The 24,173-nt window shown below is 35.0% G+C and overlaps 2 protein-coding genes across 5 annotated transcripts in view; both read left to right on the top strand.

Moving 5' to 3' along the window:
* LOC133172996 (eukaryotic translation initiation factor 5B-like) overlaps positions 1 to 10,335 on the top strand; it is a 73,920-nt gene extending 63,585 nt beyond the window's left edge. Inside the window, exons 24-25 of the mRNA XM_061307865.1 lie at positions 2,818 to 2,979; positions 10,185 to 10,335. Coding sequence (XP_061163849.1) covers positions 2,818 to 2,979; positions 10,185 to 10,292 — 270 coding nt within the window. The 3' untranslated portion in view covers positions 10,293 to 10,335. The remainder of the gene's footprint in view (positions 1 to 2,817; positions 2,980 to 10,184) is intronic.
* LOC133173001 (protein sprouty homolog 2-like) overlaps positions 1 to 17,897 on the top strand; it is a 279,783-nt gene extending 261,886 nt beyond the window's left edge. The window contains exons 1-4 of one of the 4 annotated variants that reach the window (XM_061307878.1): positions 14,648 to 14,783; positions 14,909 to 14,962; positions 15,139 to 15,194; positions 15,478 to 17,897. In XM_061307878.1, the coding sequence (XP_061163862.1) occupies positions 15,512 to 16,264 (753 nt within the window). In that variant the 5' untranslated portion in view covers positions 14,648 to 14,783; positions 14,909 to 14,962; positions 15,139 to 15,194; positions 15,478 to 15,511 and the 3' untranslated portion in view covers positions 16,265 to 17,897. The other 3 variants (XM_061307877.1, XM_061307876.1, XM_061307879.1) reach the window with 3 other exon arrangements.
* The last annotated feature ends 6,276 nt before the right edge of the window (positions 17,898 to 24,173 follow it).

Here is a 24,173-nt window from a genome sequence, read left to right as displayed (position 1 = left end):
AGTGGTTTTGTTGTCTGCTTGGCAAAGCTTGAGGTCTAACAACACCGGAAACAGATGCAGGAGGCATAGCTCACGGAAATGCTGATTGAGAGAATAACAGTGTTAAATGATCAGAAGATTCTCTCCATTCTATAAATAATCGTGGCTTCGAGAAGCACCGAGGTTGTAAGCAGTGGGGTAGGGTGTGTTCTGTCTGACTCTTATCAGGTGGAGGATTTTTAATCAGATCAGAAATCAAAGACAGGCCCAGACTTCGTTCAGATAAAATTACCTTGCCTGCAGTTGCTGTAATGATGTTAAAAGTCATCTGATAGCAGTCCAGAAAGGCTACAGTTTTTCAGTTATGTTTATTTTTTTTATGGTGTATTGAACTGTCTCTAGGTCCTATGATGGTTTTGCCTGATCAGTCATAGTAAGCAAATAGATGATTCAGAAGTTGTTTTTTTTTAGTTTGTCAGAAGTGTCAAAATTTGGTTAGTATGCTAAAAGGATTGAAGGCATAAATTACTGTGTACATATCAAGTGCCTCTTTTTAAAAATAGTTTATATATATCATTCCCCCCCCCCCCCCCAATCCCCAGTTACAATAAACCACTTTTGTGAAAACTAATGATTTAAGTTAAATGTATAAATATGATTATTTAAGTAGTGAAAACTCAAAACCTAATGAACCAGTGTAAAAAAACATAACCACTACAACCAGATTTAGCATTCAAAATATCCAAATCTGTATAATATTGTATGTATGGTCATCTTTGCAAACTGACTGACAGATCAAAATTTGTTTTTATGCCTCATTTTGCTCAGTTCATTTTATGGAATTCCAACAGGGATTACTTTGTACAACTCCATACAAGATAAATGTCTGTGAGAGCATTTCAATCGTATTTAATATTAATAGATCATATATAAATTTGTAAAATATAGAGAGAAAATAAAATAATAAGACATCATTTAGCTGTTGTATAATTAGGATGAATCACTGCTACATACCATGCTACAAAAGGCAACAAATATACTAATGGTATCAGTTCTGTATAGGAAAAGGAAATCAAAATTATTCTTACTCTCATCTCATTTTATTATTACTGTACTTCAAACATTAAGGTCCATTTTTTAGCTCACCTGAGCCAAAGGCTCAAGTGAGCTTTTCTGATCAAAATTTGTCCGTTGTCTGTTGTCGTTGGTGTTGGCGTTGTCGTAAACTTTTCACAATTTCATCTTCTTCTCCAGTTCCACTGGGCCAATTTCAACCAAACTTGGCACAGAGTATCCTTGGATAAAGGGGATTCAAGTTTGTTCAAATGAAGGGCCACGCCTTCTTCCAAGGGGAGATAATTTCGAATTCATGAAAAATTTATGGCATCTTTCAAAAATCTTCTTCTCAAGAACCACTGTGTTAGAAAGTTTGAAACTTATGTGGAAGCATCCTCAGGTAGTGTAGATTCAAGTTTGTTCAAATCATGACCCCCAGGGGTAGGGCGGGGCCACAGTGGGCGATCAATATTTTACGTAGGAATGCATGGGGAAAATCTTTAAAAATCTTCTTCTTAAGAACAGCAAAGTCTTGATTGGTCATATTTATATGGAAGCATCCTCAGATAATGTTGATTCAAGTTTGTTCAAATCATGACCCCTGGGGGTAGGGTGGGGCCACAGTGGGCGACCAAAGTTTTACATAGGAATACATGGGAAAATATTTAAAAACCTTCTTCTCAAGAACAACAAAGCCATGATTGGTCATATTTATGTGGAAGCATCCTCAGGTAGTGTTGATTCAAGTTTGTTCAAATCATGACCCCTGGGGTAGGGTAGGGCCACAGTGGGCGATCAAAGTTTTACATAGGAATACACAGAGAAAATCTTTAAATATCTTCTTCTCAAGAACAGCAAAGTTTTGATTGGTCATATTTATATGGAAGCATCCTCACATAGTGTTGATTCAAGTTTGTTCAAATCATGACCCCTGGGGGTATGGCGGGGCCACAGTCAAAGTTTTACATAGGAATACATGGGGAAAATCTTTAAAAATCTTCTTCTCAAGAACAACAAAGCCATGATTGGTCATATTTATATGGAAACATCCTCAGGTAGTGTTGATTCAAGTTTGTTCAAATCATGACCCCTGGGGGTAGGGTGGGGCCACAGTGGGCGATCAAAGTTTTACATAGGAATATTTAGGGAAAATCTTTAAAAATCTTCTTCTCAAGAACAGCAAAGTCTTGGTTGGTCATATTTATATGGAAGCATCCTGAGATAGTGTTGATTCAAGTTTGTTCAAATCATGACCCCTGGGGGTAGGGCGGGGCCACAGAGGGCGATCAAAGTTTTACATAGGAATACATGGGGAAAATATTTAAAAATCTTCTTCTCAAGAACAGCAAAGTCTTGATTGGTCATATTTATATGGAAGCATTCTCAGATAGTGTAGGTTCAAGTTTGATCAAATCATGACCCTCTGGGGTAGGTAGGGCCACGATGAAAGTTTAAACTTGTAGGGAAAAATCACAGTTAGTCAAAAAAAAATGTGTAAGCATCCTTAGTTAGTGTAGATTCAATTTTGTTGAAATCATACCCCCCCCCCTCCCTTTTAGGGGTAGGTTGGGACCACTTATGCATTTAAGCATTGCAATACTAAACTGATTCTTGCTTTTTTCGCAGCCACAGTGCTCAGGTGAGCGATGTGGCCCCTGGGCCTCTTATTTTATGTTGCAATAGAAATTTACCATATTGAACAAGTATTCATTTCCTATGACATTTTTCTACTTTTTAATGAAAATACATTATGATTAATATGATTTAATGTTTTCTTTTCAGTTCATAGAAATTGGTAGAGTAGTTTCTATAGAAAATAACCACAAACCAATAGAAAAAGCCACTAGAGGGATGGAGGTTTGCATCAAGGTCGATGCCATTCCTGGAGAGGCCCCCAAGATGTTTGGGCGACACTTTGATGAAACAGATTTGTTATATAGCAAGGTAAGTTAGCATTAAATTAATTATTATCTTCACGGCCAGTTCTCTGAAGTTGCTTGTTCAGGTGAGCAAGACTTTCCTGGAGCTAAGCCTTCATTATCAGTGTTTAAAGCTACTGTTTTAATTTTAATAAATTGGAGGATGATATACCATAAGGCTTTAATAAAGGCAGTTTTCTGATAGAAGTATGTTTTAGTTGCGCTCTCTTAATTTTGAAATTTTTATTCCATTGCTGAAATTCAACTGTCCTTTGCAAGCCATTTATCATTTTTATGTCACCTGAGTCACCCAGACTATTTCCATCCGTTGTCAGACTCCATTGACATTTGAACATTTTCAGCTTTTTCTCTGGAACTGCTCTAATTTCAACCAATTTTAGTATATGGCATATATGGGCAAAGGAGACAGAAAATGTGAATTTCATGCCCCCCTTCTCCGGGGCCTTGAGGGTGGGGTCAAAACCATCAAAATTAATGCCATCTTTTTAAAATCTTCTTTACTCCAGAAGATCAAGTAGTCGAACTGTTAGCCTGATTATAAGGAGCATTGAGCCCTCTAAAATTGTGAAATTCATGGCCCCAGGGTCAGGGGTTCTGGTGTTAGGTCTGGGCTCTATTGATCATATAGTGTAGTGAAAATGGATTAATTCTCTGAAAAATCCTCTTCTCTGCTCCTGAGTATTTAGTAGACAAACTAAGTGCTTGGTTATGATGAGCAAGGATGCCTCTTCCAAAATTGTGAAATTCATAACCATAGGGACAGGGGTTCTGTTGTTGGGTGGGGGCTGTATTGAACTTATAGTGAAAATACATCATTATATCATTTTATTTTAAATCATCTACTAGCTCAGCTCCTGGGCATCTAATAGTTGACATGGTTGGAATTGGCAAAAGTGTTTTTACCAGATTGTGAAATTCATGACCACTGGGATAGGGGTTCTGGTGTAAGGGCAAGACTCTTGATCATGTAGGAAATTTTTACTCTACTTTGAGAGAAGTTATTTTCCCTTTTTTTATTCACCTAAGATAATTAATCTCTCTTTAAATTATGTAATTAATTGGTCATTTGCATAAAACACTGTACAAGAAATTTCAAATGTATACCGGTAATACTAAAAATACTTTTATAGTTTTCATGGTCTGGTGTACTTGTAAATGATAAAAAAGATAAAATTGCATTTTTTATACTGTGAATATTGTTTGAAGACCAGCAGAGGTTCATCACATTGCAGATGATGGCTGCAGTGCATTGTATAATGCTCTGCAAAAGGACTTTGTCATGGAAGAGATTGATGCTAGTGTCAAACTTCAGCATTGCTGAAGACTACACTATAATACATTGAACCTTCAGATTTAAAGCAGATTACCAGACAAACCATAGGTGACTGTTAAGGCCCTTGGGCCTCTTACATGTACTACAGAACAGAAAGCAAAAAAGGTCATAGATATATATATTATTCATTCTTTTACATGTCTTGGCAGCAACGGAAGTAATCCATCTCAGATGGGACCAAGAATGTTCATACAAGCTTGCTATTTATTAATGGGGAATCTTTGGTGGACATGAGATCTGATTATGCGTTGACATAAACAGAAAGGACGCATCAGCCTCTTAGTGCACTGATAAATTTCTTTCTTTGTCATTAATGTGTCATCAAATGTGTTTATGTATGTTTATGAATTCAAAGTAAGAGTCTTGCAGAGATTTGTTATACCTGCTCTGTGGTTATTTTGTTTGTCATACAGGTTTATTTGCAAAGGGCCAAACTGACCTGTTCAATATTGAGCTGAAGTTCTGTAAGTTTACCGTGTCTAAATCCTCTCGTGTTTGTTTACATTACCTATGTCTCATTCAGTGTTTTAACCTGACATTCTTCTTCATCCTCGGGGATATAAACATCTGATGAATAAGTGTCAATACAGCCTTCTCTTACTGTACTGAATATCACCTGGCATCAGGATTAGAAAGATACTGAATAAAATGGATACGTCTTTAATTCCCCAAAGAAAAATAAATTAAAGCCTAACATATTGTTATTGAACATGTGGGAAGGATTTTTGTCTAGCTTTACTAATATATATAAGGTGTAGAGTACTCAAGGACAGAGATTAATTGCAGTCCTGTTTTGCAAGTTTAATCCCAGTTCATTAATATCTTCCACTTAATAAAAAAAGATTACAATGTTTTGGGCCAAGCATTATGAAAATGTAGTAAATTTACACTAAGGGCGTATTGTGGGAGCAGCATTATGAAACTGTACTGAGAACACTGTGATTTAATTGGATAGTTTGAATTTTGATGTTTTGTTTTTGTTGTCAGTACAGTCATTTTGGAGTTGACACTGGCAACACTTGTTGGACATTAACATTATTACTATCATATATCACTTCTCAAGTACAGTTAAATCATTCAATGTCACGGTCATAGCTGAGTGCAGAAAAAACCAAGGAAATTAACTTGATATTTTCAGTGTCCTGTGAGGTTTTTAGCTCACCTGAGCCGAAGGCTCAAGTGAGCTTTTCTGATCACATTTTGTCCGTCGTCCGTCCGTCCGTCTGTCTGTCTGTCCGTCCGTCTGTAAACTTTTCACATTTTTGACTTCTTCTCAAGAACCACTGAGCCAATTTTGACCAAACTTGGTACAAAGCATCCTTGGGTGAAGGGGAATTTAAATTGTTAAAATGAAGGGCCAAGTCCCCTCACAAGGGGAGATAATCAAGAGAAGACAAGTATAGGGTGGGGTCATTAAAAAATCTTCTTCTCAAGAACCACAGGGCCAGTAAAGCTGAAACTTATATGGAAGCATCCTGGGGTAGTGTAGATTCTAAATTGTTCAAATCATGACCCCCGGGGGTAGGGCGGGGCCACAATGTGGAATCAATGTTTTATATAGAAATATATAGGAAAAATCTTTAAAAATCTTCTTCTCAAGAACCACTGGGCCAGAAAAGCTGAAACTTATATTGAAGCATCCTGAGGTAGTGTAGAATCTAAATTGTTCAAATCATGACCCCCGGGGGTAGGGCGGGCCACAATAGGGAATCCAAGTTTTACATTGAAATACATAGGAAAAATCTTAAAAAATCTTCTTCTTAAGAACCACTGGGCCAGAAATACTGAAACTTATATGGAAGCATCCTGGGGTAGTGTAGATTCTAAATTGTTCAATTCATGACCCCCGGGGTAGGGCGGGTCCACAATAGGGAATCCAAGTTTTACATTGAAATATATAGGAAAAATCTTAAAAAATCTTCTTCTCAAGAACCACTGGGCCAGAAAAGCTGAAACTTATATTGAAGCATCCTGGGGTAGTGTAGAATCTAAATTGTTCAAATCATGACCCCCGGGGGTAGGGCGGGGCCACAATGTGGAATCAATGTTTTATATAGAAATATATAGGAAAAATCTTTAAAAATCTTCTTCTCAAGAACCACTGGGCCAGAAAAGCTGAAACTTATATTGAAGCATCCTGAGGTAGTGTAGAATCTAAATTGTTCAAATCATGACCCCCGGGGGTAGGGCGGGGCCACAATAGGGAATCCAAGTTTTACATTGAAATATATAGGAAAAATCTTTACAAATCTTCTTCTCAAGAACCACAGGGCCAGAAAAGCTGAAACTTATGTGGAAGCATCCTGGGATAGTGTAGAATCTAAATTGTTCAAATCATGACCCCCGGGGGTAGGGCGGGGCCACAATAGGGAATCCAAGCTTTACATTGAAATAAAAAGGAAAAATCTTTAAAAATCTTCTTCTCAAGAACCACAGGGCCAGAAAAGCTGAAACTTATATGGAAGCATCCTGGGGTAGTGTAGATTATAAATTGTTCAAATCTTGACCCCTGGGGGTAGGGCGGGACACAATAGGGAATCCAAGTTTTACATTGAAATATATAAGAAAAATCTTTAAAAATCTTCTTTTCAAGAACCACTGGACCAATAAAGCTGAGACATATTTGGAAGCATCCTGATGTAGTGTAGATTCTAAATTGTTCAAATCATGACCCCTGGGGGTAGGGCGGGGCCACAATAGGTATATTAAAAGGGGGGAAATCTGGTAAAGAACAGCATGGCCAAAGTTACTCAGGTGAGCGATGTGGCCCATGGGCCTCTTGTTTAACTATATGATCTTTGATATTTCTTGTTATACAAAGTTCATTACTCAGAAGTCTTACTTCCATACTGATATAGTTATTTTACAATTTGGATAATAAATTGTTTGACTATCTCTAACAATACTTTTGACATCTGATGGTCAGATAATCCTCACTACAGTAAAGCAAGCTCTACCACTGGTTAACAAAGATGAACAGTGATCCTTAGATTTATTGATTTAGGTGTAGTTGAAAAATGTACACCTTTGACCCAGAAATGTTTTTCAGTCTTTTCAAGATGTCACAGTGTTGCCTTCAATAAATGAAAATGCTCCGGATTGTGTTCTTACGTGATTGATGTCCGACTTGTCACCTAAAGAGGCGGGAAGCCCATCATTAAACAAATCCTCCTTGCACAATATTCTGAACTGCTTCTTCTCTGACAAGGTTAAAAGATCAGAGGTTAAGGCCAAAAAGTGGGGGTACCACTCTCCTTCATTTGCAGACTGCTTGTCATTTATCATTTGATTCCTATGCTCTTTAAGTAATCAAAACTAGGCAAGGTTAAAATGAAGTTGCTTCAATGATCTGGAAACATCATATCTTTGGTTGTGTTTTCCCTCCAATGTGACTACTGTTTTTTGCCCACAAAATCCAATTTTTGCATGCTTAGTCCTGCCTCTGAGATGTGATTTATCATGTGGGCTTTAGCTATATGTATTGATTATACCAGTCTATGTAGTTTTATCTTTGCTGTATCCTATCATCTGTATGTCATTTTAGGTACACTCACATTAAGAGCTGGGTGTGTTATATTTTGTAGATGTCTGTACTATATAGTACATTCAATATGTCGTCGAAGGACCCCGTTGCTTGCCGGATGTGAAGTCCCATAGTTCTGCCTTTTATCAAGCAAGAACTACAAATTAAACTCCTACACTTTACGGGAAACTTAGTAAAGTATGGAAATGAAAAAATGCAGCTTAAAAAATAGAGCTTTTTTTTTTTAATCTTTTTTTTTCCCAGCGCTACTTGCTGTTAATGATTACTGACTTTTATTCTCCCCTGTTCTGCAGTGGATTTACACAGTACCGTTTTATCATAATCATACAGGGTCTCTAAGTTTTAAATACATCATTATTTTGTCACCTCCTACTGAGATTTGGACATTAAGGTCAATTTATGTGTATAAATTGCTCTATTTTACTTCTATGGATTCATAGTAAAACAAGCCATTGGTGTGTGTGATTGTTTATCAATGTAAATTTTGTTTTTTGTTGGTAAACCGAGTAAGCCTCAACCAAAAAAAAAAAGGAAAGAAATTTAAGACTTGTGCCAAAATGGGGTCAAAAGCGTTCCTTTTGACAGAGAAAGACGTCAGGTCTCCATCTGTATGATATCTCCTGTAGTACAATATAAATTAATGGTGACACACGAAAATAATATAAACAAAACTTCTCTGGTGTCAGTTCATTAACATTTGAAGACGGAATACTGAATGTGAACAACTGGAGGAAGATTGTGGCATCGCCTGAATGAAATCGTCGTGCACAACTTACCTGGCTAAATGCATTTGTAACTGTTTTCTTTCGAAGTCATACATTTGCATACTTCTATGTAACTTACATAAAAAGTTTTCAAAATATATTATACCATTTTTCACTATAGGAAAAAAAACTTTATGAAGCATGGGTCATATAGTTTAAGCTCTCTGAAGTTTCCGTGACAATCATCCCTACAACTCAACCTGGTTTAGATTCATCCTGTTATGTGCTATGTGTACTTTCAGAAGGAAAAAATTGCAAAATTTTGTCCCACATCAAATTAAATTTAGGTTGTAACTTTCTAATTGTTGCATGGCACGAACTTGAACTTATGTATCCCCAAATGTGCTCAGTAAGCTGACAAAATTTTATGTTCCCTTGTTCAGAATCAAAACAAAAAAAATATAAACACAAGTAGGGGTCTCTTTCCATACTACAGAGATATTTTCAGGCAAAAAACATTATAGCTGTAGCAGAAAAGGGGGTTGGAAAGGGGGGGGGGTGCTTATTGTTTTTGTCAGGGGTAAATGCTAATTTACAATGTTGATGGGTCCTGACATTTTGCAAAAAGAAGGATTTATGTGTGTTTTCCACATTTAGAACTTTATAAAATATCTCCTTACTTGGCACAAGATTACATCATGCCATAAATTCAAGGCAAGGATAATTGTTGAGCTAACGAGTTGTACTAAGGCATGTCACAGTACCATTTATCACCTCTCGAGGGATTCCCTTTATATTTAACAAGGACACTTTATTCAAATTTATCACAGGTTGGTACATTTTCTGTTCGCAGTTGACCTTTTGTGTCAGTTAATCTATCAAAACGTATGTTTATATATGAAGTTGTCATAATGTGACACTATTTTTGAGCTTGTAAACCCTGGGCATTGAGATACCCAATAATTATCTGATTTCACTCTCTGTTGGGGGTGTCCCCGGTGAGCCTTTCTTAATCTAACAGGACTGTGTGATTTAGGTCTATGTTTTGATATACTATTGACACTACTGATTATCATTTAATGGGTTTCGCACCCTGTAAACCCAGCAATATACAGTTCTGTCTTGTCATATTCCTATTTTGCTTCACAGTTTTCGTTTTTTATATGTGGCAATCAGACAGGGCTAGTGTTGCACTCTGACCTGTGTAAAGACCCCCAGTGACAAAGCAAGAATGGAGACTGAAGGGGTCTTCTCTGCATTTATCATTTGTCAAAAGGCTATTTAGACAACTCGTGACACAAACAAATTATTAGGATCACTAAAGCTTTAAATATTCTGAATATTAAAAGTGTATTTACCTTTAATTTGCCTAGTCTTTACTCTAAAAGATTTGCAAAGGAAATGGTGAACTGATCTATAGATAAAAAGTTTCATTTGTGTTATGAATTACATGTATAAATGGTTCATCAAATACTTATAATTACATTATATGTGAATTTTCATTCTCTGTTTATCTATTAAGACACATGGTGCTTGGTTTATTAACTTCAGCACAATTTGCACTTGTGTACCTCATGCAAGTGTACTGTGATTTATTTTGTAATATGTTTTAATTTATTTCTTTACAGATCTCAAGACAGTCCATTGATGCCGTAAAAGATCATTTCCGAGAAGAAATGACAAAACCGGACTGGCAACTCGTGGTGGAAATGAAGAAACTGTTCCAGATTTTATGAAAATCGAGCAATTTTGATTTTGCTTGGCCACTTTATGAGAAAATACTTAGAGAACATTGGAACCTTGTGGTCTAACCACGATCTCCAAAACACACTCAACAAGGAAACAAGTAGTCCAAATATCAAACAGGACTCATTTACATAATTACAGTTTTAATCACCACTCTTTTTCTCTCTTCTTTTTTTTTTTAAAGAAATATAAAATTATACAATGAAATTATTGAGTCAATTTCTGACAATAGGCTTTTGTAAAACAGATTTGTGTGTTTTTCTGGCCTGCATTGCTCGCTATTTGGAATTTTACATACATGCCTCAGATGGTAATCAAAGTACATTATGAGTAAATTATTGTTTGAAATGGATGGAAAGATTTATTTATATGTAATAAAATTAAGATCTGAAAACTTCTGCATTTTCATTTTATACTATCCTGTTTTCTCAGGAAAAAAAAACAGGTATTTGAATAGTCAGATTGAAAAAAGCAGTCTAAGATATTCATAGGTACAGCTAAGCATAAAGGAATTGCACAGTGTATGTATCCATGACTGACTGAGGTGACTAGAATAGTAGATGTAGGCAATTTACAGCAAAGCCAAGGTTGTATGTTAGACATATACTAAAATATTATGGTACCTTTGTGACTGGTTACAAAGCACTTGCCTACATTGAAAATTTATTTTCCCTTTGATTGAAATGTCGCACTTTCTCGTTGGTTTCACAACTGCTGGCAATATTTCTATGTCTGGCAGGTGAGAATTATAATTTGTATTTACATTTCGATATTAGAAATCGATTATTAGTATTATTTCGGAAACCACTGTCCATAATGTTTTCTTTTTGAAGTTGGAGAAGCAGCCCTTTTCACAAATGACATCAGATTTGTTGTGTCTGCATCACGTGATGGTAGCATTGAGATTCGCTAAAATGAGGGAAGAAAATGTCTGAAATTAATCACAAACATATTATTAAAAGTAAAGAAAGGTGCCTCAAAGATTTTTCAAGCTTAGGCCATCTTGGAAAAAAATTTGCTTGCCCTCTCCCAACTATTAAGGAAAAAAATTGGGTAGGTAGGGGGGATTTTTTTTATTCAAAAACACTTGTGAATATGAAGTTAAAATAGATTAATGGGATGAGAAAACTTCAGAATTAGTGAAAAAAAAATAATTGTTTCCAGGAGGTTAAAAAATGTTTTGAGTCAGGCCATTTTGAGTCAGTTGGTCGAGAGAGGGCAAACAAACAATTTTTTTTTAGGGTGGCCTTACTTGATGGTAAAATAAGAGATTGATATTAATTTTAAAGAGTTTGTGTGAAATTGGACTAGACTTGATAGTCGAGTCATTGGGACACTTAAACTATAAACAACAACAATCATCTTAATCATCGCTTCTTGCACACCCGAGGGGGGGGGGGTCCCACCATTTTAAGAATTGTCTTTTACTCTTGATTTTGACAACCACCCTTTTTGTTGCAGTGAGGTGGAAAGTGTGCCATGTTTGTGCATTTAAATCTTGCCAAAAACTAAGGGATCCTAACCCCTCCCGAGTTTTGGAAGTTTATTGTTTTTCTTCCCTTGATGGTCAATTTTCTTGTGCTTGTTGCTACAGGCCTGTCTTGTGTTTATGTCTCACACACTATGATCCTCAAGAAAATAAATCACCTATTAGGTTGGTCTTCTATAAGATTGATCAACCTGATATATTTCCGTAGACAGTCGGTAACAAACATGGTGTACAAATATTGACTTGGGTTGAGGGCAACATTAAATTTGTTAGCCTCCAAAAGAAGAAATATTGTCCGACACATAGCAGAAGGAATGTTTTCATCCTGAGGGGGCTAACATAATCATAGCTGCAGAACTGTAGCTCTCTGGTTGAGAAAGTTTGGACAGGTAACTCTGGTTTATCTGTCCGAATGTTCTCAACCAGAGAGCTACAGTTCTGCAGCTAACATAATCAATGTTGCCAAAATGTGCAGTTTATTGTTTTGTTGTATGAAAACAAAAACAATTGTTACAACCTTATAAAAATCTTTCTTTATATTATTTCAAATAAAAGTCCAACATAGTAGATGTTATTTGCATCGGTCCAACAACTTCATTGTTGACCAGTCTGTCAGTCCAATATAAGAATTGTTAGACCGCAACGTCAGTGCTACTTCACAAGTAAATATTGTTGATACAGAAATAGCCGAAGTTTCAAGAGTTACAGTATGCTATTTAAAAGAAGGCTTCACATGTTTTGCGGTAAATAATTTCTGATTTTATGATTTTTTTTTTCATTTTTTATTGTATCATTTTTATTGATAAAGCCAAAATAATACTTATAAAGAAATTGTTTATATATTGAATAAATTTGTTAAAAGATTTTCATTTTAGTGTTCTATCTAAAGTGAAGGGTATATCAAAACAATTACGGACTGGGATTCGAACAACATATCTTTTGTTGGACCTGCATGAAGTTGACAATGTTGCCCTTGGCCTGCAGCCTCAGGCAACATTTTCACCTTCAAGTCCAACAAATCATATGTTGCCCTCATACCCAGTCAATAATTGTATATTACTATTCAGAATCAAAATCACTGAAAATGTGGGGAAAACTCTCTTTCCTGGTCAATAGAGGAAAATGAAAATTAACATTTTTTGGAGTAGCTAATATCAATTATGTTGCCTGTTTCTCTACATAGAGACTACATTGTATTCTTTACTGAATATGTTTGTTGCATTAATTTGAATTATCCATATTCAAAATACAGAGCAATTAAAACATTGTAATTGATCTATAAAAAATAGGATTATAGGAAATTGACATTTAAAAAAAAAAAGTAATTCTAGGGCCTTCGATCAAGCATGAGATATAAGGAAAAGGTCACCAGAATACAGAATTCCTTGACAACAATGTATAAAGGTGTAAGGCTCTTCAAAAAAAGCTAAGGAAGTGATCCACATGTGTCTACTGGGATAACATCTTTCAAAAACAATCTATTCGATCTCTTCTTTTCCCATACTGGCCTATCTTGAGCCATCTGGTCATGCCAATGCAGTCATAGGAAGTTTTATAATAGTAAAGGAGGCGACCCCTCGACCGTTCAATAGAAAATATTAGTGTCGCTGAATGGTCAGTATTAAACATTGAAAGGACAGAATGACAGGTGGATTTGCGTGTAGGGACGGAAGGTCAGTCCGGCAGGCGTGGGAACGGAGCGTGGCATCATCTGGCTTAAGACGGTCTGTTTTGTCAGTCGAGCGCGTGCACACCTGTCCCCGGCTGCAATTGCAGACGACTTGCTCAAGCGATCACAGACGACCATGCAGGTACAAAAACTGGATGGAAAATGAGAGCGTTGTTGGTTTTCTTTTGTACTACTTCCCTAGACTAAAATAAAGAAAATTAAGCTGTACATACTCCTAGAATCATTATATTGTATTTTTTTTTATTTATTTAATCAGCGTTGACATTAGGATAATGATGATTAGTACATTAACAATCTAGTATCAAAGCAGATCATATAACTTTAAAAAGAAAGAAGAGGGATATGGAAGACCTCTGAACTGCTGAAGAAGCGCAAACGAACAAGAGGTAAAAGAAAACATTTAAAAATGTTTTAAATTTGTTCTGATGATTGTTTTGAGGAAGGAGTGTTTTTCAGTCATTATTTAAAATTTGGCATGAATATCTAAAAAATATATTCACTTACATGTATGTTTATTTTTTTTTTTATTTAAGTACTCTTGGAATATCTATAAAAGTCAGTGTACTGCTTTCAGTGACTAATTATTTAACTGAAAAGTGTTTTTCTTAATAAAATCAAAATTAATGTAATTTGCAAAATATACCCGGAGGTCCAATGTTTTAATCATTCGTAAAGCGGCTATTATTTTTTTTTTTTATCATAAATAGCGTACTGTGAATTAACTGTCCCGTTTGGTAATCGTTAGTGGAAGGTAAAGAAGGTCCATCTCTTGACTATATTGACTAAAAGCTGGTATGAACAAGATGAAGAGAGGACAGTGATTTATATTTTATTGAAACATAACAGTGTTGTAAGTCTGGTCAGGTAAAAACATCGTGCACTTTCTATTAATAAAAATAACTAATATTTTCTTATCTCTGTGATAATTTAAATTGCGTCCACGCCAGGATATCTAGGTCACTCTAGTATTTTTGGCGGGCCCTTTTACTACAACGCATATGCTGCATCTGAATTGAATTTTCCATAAACAAATCTATTTTAAAAATGTGCATTTGACGATTATTTGCATAACATAATGGAAATATAACTATGCTTCGCAGAAAATCGAGTCATTGGAGCGTTAAACTGTAATTTACGTCTTGCGAGCGATATATGAATGAATATAACTCTCATTGATATTTTGCATCCTGTTCCCCCCTATGAATGAAAATGAGCTAACCAGGCCGGAAGTCCACGGGATTGAGAAGGTCAGGGTGTCGAATTACACACAACCTATGCCATATACGGATTTTGAAGCCATAGGTAAAGTCAATTCAACGTATTTACCTGAAAGACAGTGCTCTAGATTTGATAATTACTTTCCATATCTATTAACGATAAATGTCGTCGATCTTTCTCGCTAATGAACGTTTTTTTTCTGTTGGTAGATTCGCCTAAAGCACAGTTGTTTGGTTGGCCGCATAACTTTTTTCACCAAGGGAGTAAGTAGTATTTCAGCTGCACGCAGATAGCGGGCGCGATTTCTTCGTGAGGAATTATATCTTTTTTGCTGTGTGAACACGGGATGTGAATGTTTTCTTGGTTGAGGCGGGAGAGATGATTGGGTTTACGTCATTGTAATTTACTTGACATAATTTTATTGTCGTCTATCTTTCAGTATTTTGAGACTTGGATAAAAACACGAACGTTGCTCTGTGGAATACACTGGAAAGGGTATGTTGTTTTATAGCAATTGTTTTTTCTCATGTCTACATTTTTTTTTTAAAAATATGTATTTGATAATTTTAATTTTTTTCACCAAGTTCTTGGGGAAAATGACATGAAGGGAAAAAGTTTAATTTGTAGTGTAAGCTTGTAAACATTTCGGAAATTACCTTTATTTTAACTCTGCATTTCTGTTGAAAATTTTCAGTTCATTTTATTTCTAGAAGCATCCATTTTATGTTTGTATTATTCAAAAAATATATTGAATAAGATTTTTTTTTTTTTTAAGAAGATTGAATTCATATGTGTCAAAGTATGACGCTTAAATGATATCAGCGAGAGGCCACCGCCAAACTCTGCCACCTCCCGATGGCGATGGAGGTATAGTAACACTGGACCAAGTGCGCCCTCATCCACGTACTCAGAATGAGTATGTGGAGGGGCCAAAGTTTCCCCTTCGTGAAACATCACAACCCAGCCCTGGAGTCCCCATCTCCAATCGTGTAGCGTTGCCTCTGAGACAATCAGGGCTTCGAACATTGAATGAAACTCTAATTACGAGACAGCCTGTGTCTATTTCTCCACCGTTAAAAAAAGAGCCTATTGCTGAGGTTGACAATGACATTATTTGTGCAAAGTGTGGAAAGTGTAAGTGTGGTTCTTGCACAGAACCTCAAAAACTGCCACAGCGTTGGTGTTGCGGAGATAAATGCCAAGTGTCACCAGATTGTATTGTGGACACTTGCACATGTTTCTGTTGTGTGAAGGCAGTGTTTTATCACTGTGGGAAGGACCAAGATGATGATGAGGACATGTGTTACATGCATCCATGTGCAGGGTGCACCAAACCACATTGTGTGAAAAGGTGGACTTGCATGGCCCTGATGGCCTGTTGCCTGCCATGTCTTTGCTGTTATTGGCCAGCCCGAGGTGTTTTAAAAGCTTGCACATCATGCTACAACAAGTGTCGCAAGAAAGGTTGCCAGTGCACAACAAGGCAGGCAAAAAAAACTGTTGAGAAAAACGGGTCACCTCTTACTAGAGGACTACTTATTGAATCGGATTCAAGTAGTGCGTAATTTGATGAGGGCAAAAAAAAAAACAAAAAAACAAGCAACCTCTAATGTATTTGTTATTGTGTGATATGAGCCATTTTACCCTTTTGGGACTTTTGCTGTTATAATGTGCATATATGTCCCATTGTTATTTCAGAATGTATATTGTTGGATTTATTAATATTTTTGTAGATGCATTATGCATCTATGGAAAAAGTATTCGTCTCCATCTGTTTTTTGTTTTCGGAGTATTATCCAGTAAATGCCTTTTTTTTCTCGAGTGTTGTATGTGCCAATGTGAAATGGGGAGTCTTAGGGGGGGCATTCCGTTCTGGATTTCTGCAGAATTAATTTTTGTCTACATGAAATATTGCCATCTCTTCTAGTGCTGGATTTACACTTGACCGTGAACAAAAATGGATAAATGTTGTGTTAGAAGCCTTGATATTGATTTTATCCTCTTCCTCTGCAAACTGGATTTATAATTCTGTGGAATAATTCTAACTGTGCTGGAACAGCAACTAGTAAAATGGATCTTATCATGGTATCGATTTTGGGCTTTTACTTTTGCATGAAAAATTTCTTTCTTGCAGCTGAAATTATGTTTTTAAATAAACACTAAACTATAATTATCAATATGCATGTTGTTAAGTCTCTTCAATTTCCTTTCTCCGTTTGTATGCACATTTTAGACTTGAACAAAGAAAACTATATTACCCATAATACATTGTGCATCTAGTTATTTGTTTCATCTCAACCAGTCGTGTTCATTTTCGTTACAGTACTCATTTTTTTTAATTTATCAGCTGTTACTTTGTTACACTGCCATAAGATTTTCTCATGCTAAAATTGTTGAACAATGATTTTAATTATGTACCGATGTTAGATTTTAACAAAAATAACATCAGATTTCAAAAGTGCTAAGAGGCATGCGAGTCGGGTTACTTTTACAATTTAGATCTTTGTTTTTACATATGCTTCAATTTACCATAAATTCCATGTTTTAATTATTTGTTTAATGGAAAAAAGATTGCAGATAAATATTCTTTTATTGAGTTGAAACAGAAAATGCCAAGCCATTTTTTGTACATTGTATCAAATACATGTGCGGTACTTTATTTGTTGTACATTTTATAAATATCAAATCATTTTTGTTTCATGAATACAATCATGCATTTCAAATTTCTGTGATTTTTCTAAACGTGTATTTCACATATACATATAATTATACAAAACATCAAGCACACTATGTTTTATTTTCACTGTTTTTTAACTTAGGAGGGCAATGTGGAGACGAGAGATGAAAAGAATTTGGTACATCATTGTTTTCATTTGTTATAGATACATTGGTATTGTAAAAGGTACACCTAGGTGTATCTTTAATGTTAATTTAAATCTGTGTCAAATTTTCTTACAAAAATTTCGATTTTTTTTCCTGCTATCATTTAGTAAAACCAGCAGTGTTTTAATGTTTATGACAAAATTTTATATTGTTAATGTGTCGATATGAAAAGTGAGATGGTGTAAATTTGTGACGTACTTTTGGAACTTCTTTGCAAAATGCATCATTGTTATATAGTGAACAGCTTATAGTAACAGCGTTATGCGATCAAATTGTTGTATATACAATATAAAACATCCTTATGGAATTGAAAAATTGTTTTTTTTTTTGTTTTTTTTTATTTGAGACTGGAACTTGTTTGAGGGGAATGGTTTAGAATAAGAAATTATGTAAAAACCACTGAAGTACCCTGAGGAATATGATAGAATCAACGACTGACCAGAATAAAAATCTGGGAGGGGAAATCGGTGTGATCAAAATAACTATAAGTAAATTTATTATGATTGAAATTTAAAACGATGTAGGAGATGTGTTTGTTAATTTACTGTCGGATTACAATATGGGTCCATGGAACTGATTTTACACATGTTTACCTTTTTCATGATAGCATAAATTTCATGTTTAATGATAATTACAATCTGTTTGGAAGGAAATCAATGACTTGCCCATTTTTAAATATGAAACCGTTTCTCTCTGCATGTCTAGTAGTAATATTTAATGTTCTTTGAGAATCAGACCTTAATAATGAGAAAGAATTAGTGATTTTATTATCAAAAAATGTTGGCTTGACAGTTGTTCACAGACAAGGCAAAGGACTGAATAATAATTTCAGTTACTCGTGATAAAAGATGTATTGCAACTTTAAATGAATACACTCTGGCTAGTATTTTGTTTTAGTCATTTTTTTCTTTCTTGTTGTTTTAAGCTTCAAAAAGTTGCACAGAGTAAACTGAATGAATATAAATACTAAAAGAACTATAGATTTAATAAGCTATTTTCTGTTTCAAATAATTTTGAAATACCCTGGTAGTGGTATATATACAATTATATATAGATTTAAGACACTTTGATGATAAGGTACTTTTATTTAAAACCCTCATAATATTTGAACAGCTACTAAAAATCAATGTCCAAAAGAAAACGACAAAACTGAGAGTTTGTTACAGGGAGAGGTTGTAGTCTTATTTTCTGTTTCTTTTTGTTGGCATCAGTCTTGGCAAAATAATCCTCCTATGGACCCAAGAAGAGTAGGTGTTCAAGTAGGAAAACTTGTAACAGAGTAACTTGAAATGGGTCCAAATCAATGAATTTTTCTTTTAGTTTCATAGCAGGGCTAGTCCTTATTAATTTGGACCATAGTTGTAAAGTTGTAGGTGGGAATTAATTTTCAATGAACAGGTAACGCTGCGCATTACTGTTTCATTCAGATCCACTAGGTCATTGCTCAAACCTTAAAGGACTCGTTTTGGATCATATTATTAGCATGGTCAATGGGAGATTGTTTGCCCAAGAGCTCAAGTTAGACCAAGGTTTACATAATCTCTTAAACTTTTAAAATTCATGGGATGAATCACAACACAGGAAATATTAAAATATTAGGCAAAATGCGTAATTTTTTATTTGCAAAACTTGTTTCTATATAAGTAAAATTTGCATCTTTGTTGAATCCTGAACAAATTCTTGCTGCATGAAATATGGCAAGATATGTTTAATAATATGTATAATAATTATTCCTGTATACGTGAATACAAACTGTATTATTTTGTCATCATTCTTCGTTATATACTTATATATTATTGTTTTCATGAACAACTGTTGGTATTTTGTCAAAGTTGCTCTAAGGGGGGAAAGCGTGTCTATTTAAGAGATATTTTTTTAAAATGTTTTTTCTGAAAACATTTTTTTCTGTATTCTTTCTTAAATACTCCCTTTTTAAACAACTTTTTACTGCGTGACGACCGAGCGAATTCCATCTCAAGGTTCTTATCTGTACATTCTGAAATCGCAACTTAATGGTATTCAATTTCAATAACGCCAAAATACTTTGAACCGATGCCAGTGAAAATAACCGTAATCTGTAGCGTTATATATGACATTTGTTTCTATAGTAACAGTAAAAATGCTGGTTTACTTATATTATTGGCCTTTTTTTTTTACAGGGAAATATTCTCTGCATTTCCTTTATGACAGATATTCTCAATGAGGAAAAATATTTAGTGTGTTCCGACTGTTCCGTTCTGCCACGGCCACGAGGAAGACGGATTTTGTTTATTTTGGTTATCAGGCATAGATATCCAAGGGAACCCTATTGCGGTTGTTTCCGACATGCACCTAAATTTCAAGTATTTTTTAGAGAGAACAATTTCAATATCACTGATAAGTAGCGTTTTATCTAGAACAGATCTGTTCCTTGAAGATTCGTTTAATTACACAAGCCACTTGTAAATTCTTAATTAAAAAGGGAATGAATGGTCCTCGTTAGGTCTACTCTCCCTCTTTTGCATCTAGAGTATAGTTTCCAACAAAATAAAGGGTGTGTGCAATTTCAGATCAGATCCAAAACAACGTCTCTTTCCCAACCGGGCTTAAGCGCACAGTGTAAATACGAAAACGGGTTATTGCCAATATTTTTATTGGTATTAGAAAGTTTTTTATTGATTCCAGATGGATGGCCGACATCCTAGCCGTCTCGTGTTGTGTCCGCCCCTACAGAGTCTTTATCATTCGGCGAGTTCTAGTGGAGAACTTGAAGGTTACAATTTTTTAAACAGATTTCCCAGTAGACAAGGATCCAACATTTCAATGTTGCTTATCTACTATCCTTGGGAATTGTTGTAATTTTTTTTTTTAAAAAAGCACAATTTCCCTAGATCAGAATTCTTTAAATTTAACTGGGATATTCTTTGCCTTGTTCCCTTTGCTAGTCATTATGATCTTTGAAAGGGAAACATTTATTTCTTAATTTTCCATAAAAATAAACTGAAATTCCTGGATGCTTGATTGTACTTAAAAAAAATTACATTCAGTTTTAGAATAACTTGGCCAGCTAAACAACGAGGGATCAACTATAAGATCGGTCGCATTCACGCTTGATGTGAGTGAATTAAAATATATACAATTTGTATATAGGTAAAAGCTATTTCCAGTGTAGATATCTTTACGGGTAAGCCTTATGTCGAAATAAATCAAACGAGATGACGAAGCAGTTTTAAAAACACCTTCGGCTGGCAGACGCATCGAAATTGAAAGAAAAAAGGATATTGAATGCAAAGGCAACAGACATATTACAACTTAAAGAAGGGATATTTTTTTACATACACGTTTTAAAGGCATTTAAGTTTTGGTAGGTTTATCAGTGATAGTTGTTTTTGAAGGAAGTAAGTTTGTCTTTGTGTAAAAACAAAAATAGAAGAAATGTTTGATCATACAAAGATTGCAGTATTGAAGGCCTCGTAGCATGCGCGGATGATGAAATTAGAAATTTTAAAACGCCTCTTTCAGCTAGGAGTGAATGGCCGGCTGTTCTATTGTTAACTATGGATTTCAACGAAGAAAAATCGATGCATACACTGCTTTATCTTCCAGCTTGGCTTGTCTTTTTTCTGTCATGTGGTGGCATTATGTTCAATTTGAATTTTCCCCCTTCGATTAAAATATCTTTAGAATGAATATAAACGATTTTCAGGAGCGGTGCTTTAAAAACTCTTGGAGGTTTGAAAATAACCATGGGATTTGAACGTTAAAAGAAATACACCCACACCCTAAAACACAAGCAGTACACCACATACTGCCAGTCTGTCTCAATCAATTCAAGGCGCACTAATGGCATTATTGGAAATATCTAACGTGCCAGCGCGTTGCCAAGGAGTTCTGTTTGAAAGTATCGGTTTTCCTGCCAAGTAACATTTTTCCTCTGGTCGACAGAAATATTGGCATGTGTGAGAGAGGCCGAGCATTGCTGGATGCTGCGTCTGAAGTCGGTTGTTGAATTTCTTGTTTAGAACAGGTGTTGGTAACAATAGGTTAGAAACAGTTGTACCATTTTTGCATATTCCCCTCGATTTATTCACACAGACACAAAGGTGTTAAAAAACAAATATCTGAATTGGATAATTTAGTCTAAATAAGAGCTCACGTTGTAATATACTATATTATATAGCTTTAAAGTAAAGTTTAAGTTATTTCAGTGTAATCTAGACTTCAAAACTCTACTGAGCTTAACTTAATTTGAAAAGCAGAGATGGCGTAGACTTCAAACACACCCCACCCCGTCTTCTTCTTTTTTTTTTTTACGTCGTTCGAGAATTTATATTATATATACGTTTGAATATTTTGTATATACACTGAATTCATGGAGTAACAGAAGTTTACTCACAATCTTTTCAAGGTCAGGTAACACCCTTAACAGGTTTTCGAAAGCCGTCTCATTGTCTCATTATTGTATACGTGTTGTACCGTACATACATGTGTATGACTTTTGTATGCAGTACAGACTATATATTAGACTAGTCTTGATGACCATGATCTGAAGCTCCTTATTTAGGCCAGTCTGTGCAGCCCTTGCATAAATTTCCAAATAAAAGTTGGAAGGGAGAGGCGAAGTTTTGAACCACTCTTTCTCAGAAATGTGTACGTTGTACGTATTAAAAAAAATCAACAAGTTTGTAGGAAGGGTGTCTACGGCATCAGGCCCAGAGGAACGAATAATTTTGCCAGTGTATACTATAAAAAGGAAAAAATAATAATAAACTTTTGAGGACCTTTTTTTTTCTTATGCACAGTGAAAAAATTCACTTCATTGAATGCTTTCTCAAGTCTGAACTAGAGTAAGGTGTTTCCTGCAGGACAGAGAAAAAACAAAAGATCTTTCATTAAAAAAAAAGAATTTAAGCCTTGTCTCATTATGGGTCAGAAGCAATAAATGAAATCCCAGTAAAAAAAAAAAAAAAGCATGACGTCAGAGTAAATTCCGGAATTAAATGGGTCATCGTATTTGGTTCCATGATAACTTTACAAGCGGTGCGTCCTGTGTTGAAAAGATAAGTTGCTATTTCTCATACTTGAATGACCACCGACACCCCTTATTATTACAAAATGAACATTAATGCATGCGTATCTAATAACTAGTTGGTTTTTTTTTTAACAAAAAACACCGATATTTGTATTGTTTTAGTTTATAAATTTTGCATATTTTGAAGTTTAGAAGATAGATCTACATACATGCGATATATTTTTTATTTGCCGATTAAAGTTTCGGGTGCTTATAGTATTGGTATTCCCCTTCAGGTTTTTTTCTTTTGAAACAATCATAGATGATCGTCAGACACCATTTTGTACAATGAAGATGACTCCTTTTATAGAAATACGTTTTCCTAAAGACACCTTTACTCATTGACCTGTAATTGTTAAGCATCATGTACTATCGTTTGATTAATTGAAGGGTTATTTATCTTTCGAATCGTGTGGCATGCAAATATCTTTTTAAATATGAACTTTGTTAAATGTATACTTTTGATTGAAGTGTAATTTTACATAGAAGAGATAACATATCTTAGTTGGTAGGCTACTGAGGGAGATGGTAGGAATCTATCCATCCATTAACTGGCTTATTCAGCAAAATTTGTCACCAAGTATGCATTGTTTGTTATGACCTAGATTAACCATGTATAATTTGTCTTGCTTCTAAATCTCTGTAGCAAAGTGTTTGTGTGCGGTAAATAAATAAATAAGTGGCAATATAAGAATCAGGGAAAACACACCTAATTCACACTTCAGTCCTAAAAAGATAGATGATAATTAGTTTTGTGCACCTTCATGTACTTGAATTTTGTGGTTGCAAGCGACCTGATTTTATGACCTATCATACAAACCTTACTATTAAATGACATATGTGCTTTAGTATATCCAGGCATATCAAACATTCATACTTGATCTACTTTAGATGCTTCTTGCATATATACATGCATACTTGAGAGCAGAGAGTGCAAGAATGACATGTACTGGTAAGTGAATTACTCACTTCTTTCTAAACAGTGAGTGGCAGTATTCACTTCATTTTTGAATTTATTTTGTTTAAAAGTTAAATTTAAGTGTGTGTGTTGTTGTTGTTGTTGGGGGGGGGGGGGGGAGGAGGGAGAGAGTCTTGCATCTGCTGCAGCATTTACAGTGTCAGGTGACTATTTTGACAAATTTGTTCTTATTTTTTTTTTAATCACAAAGGAAGCTTATAAGTATCATAATGACACTTTTAATGTACTTCTTATGTACACCCCCACACACCAATTTAATAAACTGTCTTAATAGATCTCAGATACTGATAACAATATTTGGGTCTATTTTAAACCCTTAATTTAATAAGATTAACAGTGAAAAAGCAAAGGTAATTAACAGATAAGTGCTGCAGTGGAAGATTTTCTAGGAATTTGAGTTAAGAGGTAAGATTTTTATCCATTGTGACAACCCATCAAGCTAATCTTTACTTATTAAGCTGAGGGAATTAGTAGAGATTATCTTATAACATGCTTGTCTTTTCTTGTATCTAAATACATTTTTTTTTTTAAATTTTATCTAAATTTAGCATTTTATGGCTTA

Source organism: Saccostrea echinata, unplaced genomic scaffold, assembly GCF_033153115.1.
Source record: "Saccostrea echinata isolate AGI-Se365-2 ecotype Australia unplaced genomic scaffold, CSIRO_AGI_Sech_v1 ptg000056l, whole genome shotgun sequence".
Classification (NCBI taxonomy): Eukaryota; Metazoa; Mollusca; class Bivalvia; order Ostreida; family Ostreidae; genus Saccostrea; species Saccostrea echinata.
Note: the sequence above shows the minus strand (reverse complement) of the source record. Positions and strands in the feature narration are given on the sequence as shown.